At 47.8% G+C, this 9,799-nt stretch overlaps 1 protein-coding gene across 1 annotated transcript; it reads left to right on the top strand.

Annotated features, from left to right (window-relative positions):
* Positions 1 to 230: 230 nt before the first annotated feature.
* Positions 231 to 3,160, top strand: LOC144932364 (frizzled-2-like). Its single transcript, XM_078856334.1, has one exon. It carries the CDS (start codon positions 731 to 733, stop codon positions 2,477 to 2,479), a length of 1,749 nt encoding a protein of 582 aa, XP_078712460.1. The 5' UTR covers positions 231 to 730; the 3' UTR covers positions 2,480 to 3,160.
* Positions 3,161 to 9,799: the final 6,639 nt, after the last annotated feature.

Genomic DNA, 9,799 nt, shown 5'->3' on the forward strand with positions numbered 1-9,799 from the left:
AACACGCGCGCACAAAATCACAACTTTCAGCCAGTTTGTGTTGAAGCACAGGCCTAACTGTAAGTCTTCTCGGGAGTAATTATCGCCGATGGCCGGTGTTTGGTATAAACAATGGTTTTAACACGACGTATCAGGGCGCACAAAGGGCGCTTTGAAGTCCGGCCGCTTTATCTGAGCGGCGGTAATGGAAGGCGGGGCACGATTAGCGCCGCCCGTGGCAGCCGCGGCGAGCTCCAATCCCTTCGCGCTCTGAGCGCCGAGATTTTGAGACGCATTCAGCTCGTTCTCCCCGATTGGCCGAGTGAGCCGGGAGATAGCGCTTTTCAAGGCGCCCTCGCCTCCTCGCCCCATTCTCCGCATCGCCATTTAAGCACGCGTTGGGCGCGCCTTGAAACTGCTGCTTCTCGCGCTCTCTGTCTCTTTCCCGTGACAGGCGCGGCACAAAGGGAGCGAGCGCCGTCGCTGCTGGGGGTGGCGAGCGGCTTGGTTCGGAAGAGAAGTGCGCGCGTCGCCGGATCCGCGGCGCCCGGTAATCGCCGCGCTTGCTCCCGCATCGCTCCGTATTTAAGCGCGGACGCGGCGGCGCGCGGCGAGAACGCACGGTGCGTGGTCTCTCCGTGAGGCTCATACAAGTAGCAGCAGCGCGGCGCGGAAACTTTATCCGCCCGGGACGCGCGCTGCCAGTGATCGAGGCAGCGAGCGCGGTGGTGGTGAAAGACAAACGTTTTCCATGACGTTGGGGCGAGTTGGTGGTGGAGAAATGGCGCGGCAATCTGTGCTGCTGCTGCCGCTACTACTCCTACTGGGCTCCGCGCTGCCTGTGTCGGCTCAGCACCATGGCGAGAAGGGCATTTCCGTACCGGACCACGGCTTCTGCCAGCCCATCTCCATCCCGCTGTGCACGGACATCGCCTACAACCAGACCATCATGCCCAACCTGCTGGGCCACACCAACCAGGAGGACGCGGGGCTGGAGGTGCACCAGTTCTACCCGCTCGTCAAGGTGCAGTGCTCGCCCGACCTAAAGTTCTTCCTGTGCTCTATGTACGCACCCGTGTGCACGGTGCTGGAAGAGGCCATCCCGCCTTGCCGCTCGCTGTGCGAGAGGGCCCGCCAGGGCTGCGAGGCGCTCATGAACAAGTTCGGCTTCCAGTGGCCCGAGCGGCTGCGCTGCGAGAACTTCCCCGTGCAGGGCTCAGACAGCATCTGCGTGGGGCAGAACCAGACGGACGAGACGGGCGGCTCCAACAACGCGGCCCCACCGCACCCGCCCCCGGCACACGGGGGAGACGCGTCCACGCCGAACCCGCCGCCCTACCGGCCCGGGGGCCCCGCGGGCGGAGGAGTGGGAGGTCACGGCGCACACTACCCGCTCATGTCGTGCCCTCGAGCCCTCATGGTACCCCCCTACGTCAATTACCACTTCCTGGGCGAGAAGCACTGCGGATCCCCGTGCGAGCCCAGCAAGCCCAATGGCCTCATGTACTTTGACTCGGAGGAGCTGTGGTTCGCGCGCATGTGGGTGGGCGTCTGGTCCATCCTGTGCTGCGCCTCCACGCTCTTCACCGTGCTCACCTATCTGGTGGACATGCAAAGGTTCCGCTACCCGGAGAGGCCCATCATCTTCCTGTCGGGCTGCTACGCCGTGGTGTCCATAGCCTACATCGTGGGCTTCTTTATGGAGGACAAGATTGTGTGCAACGAGAAGTTCGCGGAGGACGGCTACCGCACTGTGGTGCAGGGCACAAAGAAGGAGGGCTGCACTATCCTCTTCATGATGCTCTACTTCTTCAGCATGGCCAGCTCCATCTGGTGGGTCATCCTCTCGCTCACGTGGTTCCTGGCCGCCGGCATGAAGTGGGGCCACGAGGCGATCGAGGCCAACTCGCAATACTTCCACCTGGCGGCATGGGCCGTGCCAGCCGTGAAGACCATCACCATCCTGGCCATGGGCCACGTGGATGGGGACGTCCTCACGGGCGTCTGCTTCGTGGGCATCAATAGCATTGACGCGCTGCGCGGATTCGTGCTGGCGCCGCTCTTCGTCTACCTCTTCATCGGCACCTCGTTCCTGCTGGCCGGGTTCGTGTCGCTCTTCCGCATCCGTACCATCATGAAGCACGACGGCACCAAGACGGAGAAGCTGGAGCGGCTCATGGTGAGAATCGGCATCTTCAGCGTGCTCTACACGGTGCCCGCCACCATCGTCATCGCGTGCTACTTCTACGAGCAGGCGTTCCGCGCGCAGTGGGAGAAGACGTGGATCGCGCACACGTGCAAGAGCTTCGCCATCCAGTGCCCGTATGGACACTACCAGAACATGCGGCCTGACTTCACCGTGTTCATGATCAAGTACCTGATGACACTCATCGTGGGCATCACGTCGGGATTCTGGATCTGGTCGGGCAAAACCCTGCAGTCGTGGCGCAACTTCTACAGCAGACTGAGCAACAAGCCCCAGGGAGAGACCACGGTCTGAGATTTTGGACCGTGTGAGATGCGAGTTCGTGCCCGAATAATCGCGCAGAGGAATCTTCATCGGACTTATACATAGTGTACAAAGGCGTACATGATTAACTCTTCACTATTATTATAAGATGGCCTATTTTGTTAAGTTTACCTTTAAAAAAATCACGTCAGCCAACGCATAGTGTTGGTATAAATTAAATCACGAACACTGCTTAAATCCCGACACTGGGTTTGGTGGGGGGATGTTGGGGGTGTGTTCACGGGATGTTTAGTGCCGCACTATGCCACACAATTGAATGTGCCTGGTGTTACGATGTTCGATAAATGTCCGCACGCATTTTTTGTAGTGAATCACCAACGGACACCTCAAACCTGTGGTTGTAATAATGTGCCTTTTTAATTCGTTCAAACAAAAAAATTACACTTCACTTGTTCACGAATGACGGTAATCTTGTAGGAAGTTTTCGTGTTGTATTTTTAAAGCTGTGAAGTATTTATTGTTTAATCTGCCTTAACGCTTTTTAACCCCGGACCAAGTAGGGCTATAGTAGCCGTAGCCTTGGCCACGTGGGCTCGCTCACTCACTGCTGCCTTAATCCGTGGCTTCGCGGCGCTCACTGCCGTCCCCGAAGCCTCCTTGTATATTCGCATGTATAGCTATTTTAAATATTAAACTTTATACTTGCCTACAGCAATAGCCTTGGCTCCTACTTTGTAATTTAATAAATTGACCTGTTTTTTCCAATACAACATGCACGTGGTAGTGGTTTACGGGTGTCATCGGTGTTTTGTTTTATTTAGTATGTGTGTGGATATATTGAAAGAGTTGCCTTTATACTTGCTCCTACCCAAGCATAATGCTCCATGGGGACCCATATTGAGGTCGTGTTCTATAATTGAGTGGAGAAGTTCACATCCATTTTACCTGTTAGCAGTTGTAAAACAAGTAACCTACGTACTCTTTGGTTCTTTCTGTAAAATCACATAGGTAGAAAAAATAATAGATCACGACGTATCTCCCACCTGAAGGCGATTGCTTGTGTGGCGATCGAAACGTTGTGATCTATTATTTTGCCTACCTACGTGACTTTACCGAAAGAACCAAAGAGTGGATTCCTGCATCACGAAAGCTACAAATCAAGAATGAAATAACTTATGTTCTATTTATTGGTGACTGTCAAACACCGATCTACCAGTGGGTACTTACATTTAGTCATCCTTTATTTAAATATTAATATTGTACGTATGTGTATATATGTAGGCCTATGCCTCATGACATTCATAACAGTAGCTGACTGGAAATTTAATTTCACAATTCAACATTTACAAGATGCCAAATATGTATTATGATATTCATTTATACCAATTGACACCGCAGAAATATGCTTTGCATGTTTGGTATCCATCATAATACGGTAATGGTTGATATTAAATCCCGAAATTTAATACCACTGTGGAAGTGTTTGCGATCGTGCTGTACATCTCCCTTTTTTATATTGTAGCCCCGCGTGTTGTTCGGCATGTCCGACGTTTCGCTCCATATGCCTGGACCTTCAGCTCAACTTCGGCAACCAGGACATGCAGCAAAACGTCAGACATCACGCCGAACAACACGGGGTACAACCCGAAAGCACATCGGAGATCTGTGCTGCACATTCATTTGGAAACACGTACTGAACAATGAAGGCTGTGAGGGTGGATCGCTCCAATTTTCATCCAAATTAGTTTTCAGTATCTCCCATCATTGTGTGTATGTTGAACTTATTTCGCACCATACGTAACTAACCATGCTAATCGCAGGTGTGGGGCGAGGACAACAACCTAAACACAAAAACCAGTTCGAAAGAAATGAGTTTTCAATCTAAATTTAAAAGTGCATAGCTCCAGTGGCTTCTAATATTGGAAGGTTGAACGTTGCAGACGGCCGCAGAAGCGCATCAGAAAGCGCGCGATGCAGTGACCGTCTTAGTTCGATGGCGAGCCAAAAGCCGCTGCTGCGAGTGATCGGAGTTAACTTGATGGTTTATGCTCCTTGAGATCGGCAAGGTATTGTGCTTCATTTGTGCAAGCGACTCCATGCTGCATCAGCGTTTCCTCCTGGGTCACACTGCTCCTGCTGGGTTTGGTAGGCCTTGGTGACATTTCCTCGGGCTCACAACTTCTGCAGATTCTGCTGCATATTTCTGGCATATGTTAAGCACGCTTGCACACTTCTAAACACCTCTTTCTATCATGGCCCCAATATTATTTGCGAGTAACTGGTAGCTGCGGCCTTTTGTCGCTTACTATTGGAGTTACCGTTACACTTCATGGGAGGCAAACTACTTTGTTAACTGGTGATTGGGATAATTTTATTTCGAAACATGAGACTTAAGGGAAATGTAGAAATTGAAGCTGACATTGCTCTTTGAGTCAATACATTTTTGGGCCATGATATTTAGGTCCCAGATAAAAAAAAAAACATAGTTTATTCTGTTTTTAGTTAAAAGATTCCTCGTTCTTTAAGAACATAATTAAAATTCAGATCAGTCGTAATCGTCTGTGTGTGCAATGCCGAATAATGTAGCAATTATTTGGTGATGCTGTGTTGGCAGTGGTATACAAGAACAATATCAATAACAAAAATCAACACATTGGTCTATAGCTGCATTAAATAATTGCAAATCCGACGTTTTGCGCAATGGCTCTTCGCACAAATGCTCATTTAGAAATATTAATGTGTTATGAAGAAGGGCCATTACCTGAAACGGTACCTATTATATATTTTTTACTTTTAAGTCAGTGTTATTATGGACTAATAATTAAGGAGTTTTAAATCTGAACAATGCATAGTATTGTCTGAAGTCACCAGCCACTACGTTTACGCTGTGTAGTTACGTATAGTACTGAATATGTGCTGTGCGTAATATACAACTTGGCCACATGCAATGCGTAAAGGAGCGGCAATGCCCCGGTAGGGTGTAAACATGCAAACCAATAAAGACATATCAATCAAATGCTCACACAGCTTTAAACAGTTTCATTAAAACGTAACGCTCTTATCTGAAGCCTATTTATTGTTCGTGACATTATTAGAGTGGGCTGAGTGAGAGCTCTCGTGTTCCAGTCCACAGGCGGCTGCTGCTGCTGAGACTGGGTTGATATGCGCAATAAAACTCGATAATTTGCGCCGTCATTATGTGTAGCGTAGCCACGGTCTATTCACTTCTAAATGAAAGGCCTACTCAAGCCGTGGTCATCTCTCGCGAGGGTCTCGCAAATGCCAAAACATTATCTATCTGGCTTTTATACACAGCGAATTTCATTGCTGCATCTCCACATTTGACGTCCTCTCGAGTGAGTCATCTTCATTTCGCTTCGTCGAAATCGACGAAGCGGCTACGAATCCTTCTCGTGATTTATTTTGCCCAAGCTCACTGAAGTCAAGATTACGTCTCTCTCTATTTGCGCATGCGCTCTAAATAACGTATTCCTCTTAATGTATCAGTATAATTCCACGCACTCAACTCGGCGTTTGTTCCGAGTTCTTTGTCAATTCCCACCTCTGGGCCGTATGTCATAGCGGGTAATGCTGATGAAAAGCTGAATTTATTCACATTGGGGTGTTGCTTTCCATGACTAAGCTCACGAAAAGACACTGCGACTTTCTCTCATATGCCTTTCTTTCCATTGTTGCGATGACGGTGCCGCCTTGAATAATTGCCTCTAGGTAATAACAAAGACAAAGATCCCGTGTATAGCCTAAACAGACTTGGGGAAAGTGCTGTTAGCGAACACCTATGAAGGCCGGAACGTATACATGGAGTGGGTGGCCAGCACCACGACCGACCGCCTTTGTCTTCCTAGTAGCCATGTTTGCCAACCGTACTAGGTACTCATTTGAGGCTGAGTCGACCTAGGGGAGGCCCAGGACCGGCTCAGATATTCGTCACCGATGTTGGCTGTAAGCGGGAATTGAACTGGGGTCGCCGGGTTCGTAGCGCAGCGCGATAACCGATGCACTTCCGCTCCCCACCTAATTAGTATCCCTCTGACAGACATCTCCAATTTTCGAATCGCTCCATCCTACACTAATTCGCTTGGATTTAAAACACGTATAATCAGATCAGGTTATTGTGTTCAGGTGTCACCTCTAAGCCTGCCGAATCTGTTGCGATTGCAGGTGCTGTGAAATGTCATCGCCCGGACAAACCCGTGGTTGAAGTCCAAAATAATACGGACAATAATTATACAAATTGGATCAAGCAGTTGATAATTACTCGATTCGCTGACCGATGAATATGGACTTGTTTACGTTCATAGTCAACTATAATTTTCATTCACTGCATCTCCATCGCCTTGCACAATCCCCAATCCAACACGGGACCCCGCGTCGCTGCTTTTTGTCTTTAGTTTGTCCTTCGCCCGCTCCACTGATTAACACGGTTGGTTACGTACGGTGCGAAATACGTTCTACATACATATATTATTAATATTATTTTCTCTTTCTATTGAACAGCTCCATTAATGATTAATGTATCACACGGATCAGCCATTTATCGACATGTGCAAATTGAAATTTCATTGCGATAGGCAATACAGTACAGTATGTACACTTAAACAAAACTAACTTAGGTTCAGAGCAAGCCGCATGCCTAATTGTCACACTCAGATCAGTGCTGCGGCTTTAAGAACTCGCATTTATTCATCATCGTCATCATAAGCCACTGTCAATCCACAGCTTGACCAAGGCCTCCCCAAGTCGCCGACACCTCTCTGACGATCCTGCGATGTCACAAAATCCACTCGCACTGGCGCAATAATGGATTTAATTCCTCCATCCTCTCGGTGGTCGTCCTCTTTCGGACGCGTTTCCCCTCCTTGCCTTAGACACCAAAAACAAGCGCCGGAGTAGTGGCCACGTAGGTAGATATCCTATCCTTAATACAGATGGTCACTGCATCACGCGCTTTCAAATGCACTTCTGCGGCCGTCTGGAACGCTCTTCACTCCGATAATAGGACGCCATTGAAGCTATGTACTTTTAAATCTAGATTTAAAAATAATTTCTTTAGAACAGCTTTTTTGTGTTTAGTTTGTTTTCCTTCCCCCCGCACCTCCGATTAGCACGGTTGGATACGTAGGGTGCGAAAGAAGTTCAACATACATACATTGCACACACGTGTTGAGTGGTGATGGTGGCAGTGTTTTACTGGAGAAGTCTGTTTAAATCTGCAATTTATTTTCAAGTGAGCAAGAGGTGACTTACAGATTTTCTAACTCGACAGATTCGTCTTGGCTGTTCCAAAAAGTAAGCGAGGCTTCGGGAATGACGCACACAGTATTATGTAGGCTTCATACGAATTACATATAACACGTGTTACGTCAGCACGTGTTTATATTCTGCAGTTTCATATGGAGACGTATTTTACAACATTGCGTGTACGAATGTATGCGTTACCTGCTTAGTAAAGAACACGCCATTGCCTATGTGCTCCACAGAATAGCACGTTTGCATTATAACTTCGAAATCATCGTTATCATCAGCCATGGTCAATCCACTACTGGATGAAGGCTTCTCCAAGCCGTCGCTACCTAATATTATTCTACGGTGCAACAATCCACCCAGAATCTCCGCACGAGCGGATTTCATTGCTCCGTCTCCCCGGTATACGTTCTCTTGGACATGTTTCATCCCAGTAACTGAGGTTACGTTTATGCTTACGTTTTACTTCATATTTATGGTGATTGAATACGAATTTCTTGAGAATTGTCTTTGTTTTCCTTTCCTCGAACCTGCGATGAGCACGGTGCTAAAGAAGCTCAACATGCATGCGATAATTTATTTACGAACGTGGACCGTTATCGACTCCAATGCAATAGAGTAACTCGACAATTGTACATTTTTCTGACCTTTAAATATCTCATACTTCCTCATTTGCATCGCTATATGTATGGACTTTGAGGAACATATCTCTCAACAGCATTACTTTCAGCTTTTATCACAGGGCGGTGGCGCAGTGATTAGGGCACTGCGTTCCTTCGCTCCCCCGCCTCTTCACTAACCCACTCTGACCAGTGTGGTGAAGTAGGGCCAAACAATCCCTGTAACCGACACGGCGTAAGGAGGTCTGTGTCCAGTCGTTGATTGCGGAGGGGTCAGTAAATTATGATTATTCTGTACAATCATAATATCACTAAAAAACACACACGACGCACTCGGACTTTCATTTAAAAAAAAAATGACCAACGCAAGTTAATGCGACATTGACAGACTAATATACAGTAATACTATAACATCTCGTGTATGCGTTGTTGCCGATGCACTGATATTGTGTGTTTGAACCGTTCCAAAGTTTGCTCGCTTTAAAACATACTGGATAAAATTAGTCTCTAAATCCAATAGGTTATACTGAAACTACTTTTATCTATACGGCCAATTAGCACGATTGGCTATGTACGGTGCGAAATAACTTGAACATACATATGGAACAATATAATTGTAATACTTTACGATGAATAACAATACGTAATATGTATTTATTTATTAATTGCATCGGCATTCACTGCGCCGGTTGTTGTGAGATAATTCTGCCACACGATGTCTCCTCGCCAGCTCGTGTCACAAATGTAGCCTTGAGCTCTCCTCCCAGCCACGTCTGTGAGTTTTTTCTGCGTGGCAGCCAGCCATAGCCCATAACTCATTGCCACGAGTCCCCTTAAACAAACAAGAAAGACCACCCTTGCAAACATTGACATGTGTGTATCTGTGTGTGACATACGCAGGGAGCGTTCGAGCGGTGGTTCGGATACTGCCGTTACCATTCCCGGCAAGTGAGTTATATGTACATTTATCGGTGGCGAGTTGTATCTTAACCGGGTCTGGGCATCTCGTAGGTCAACTCATCTTTACAAGAGTACCTTGGCGACTGTGTGTGAGCATTGGCGCTGGGGAGAAAAAGGCGGCTGAGCGTGGCTCTGACTTTCACTGCGCGCCTTTGTATGCGGCGCTCCTGTAACAAATAGGGGCTCGCCAATATGAGAAACATATATAGACAACGATTTCGCACCTCCGATTGGCACGGTTGGTTACGTACAACGCGAAAGAAAGTTGAATATACATATATAGTGTCTGTACTGTTTAGTAAGTTGCATACTCTGTATTTGTATATGCAGTTGCGCAGGTCCGTGCACATCTTGGGGTGTTCTCTCGCGCTCTCGTTATAGCAGGAGTTGTACTTGTCTGGCCGAACCCAGGCTCGTTCCCTGTTAATCAAACAAACGAGACAATTAGTACCCTAAATAATGCATTGGTGGCGCACAGCGTGTTCTCTTGAAGTGCTTAATTAAT

The sequence above is a fragment of the Lampetra fluviatilis genome, chromosome 1 (assembly GCF_964198595.1).
Source record: "Lampetra fluviatilis chromosome 1, kcLamFluv1.1, whole genome shotgun sequence".
NCBI classification, from domain to species: Eukaryota; Metazoa; Chordata; class Hyperoartia; order Petromyzontiformes; family Petromyzontidae; genus Lampetra; species Lampetra fluviatilis.

Bases quoted from the DNA above. Each gene is read 5' to 3' on its own strand.
- LOC144932364 (XM_078856334.1), top strand. From the start codon at position 731: ATGACGTTGGGGCGAGTTGGTGGTGGAGAAATGGCGCGGCAATCTGTG.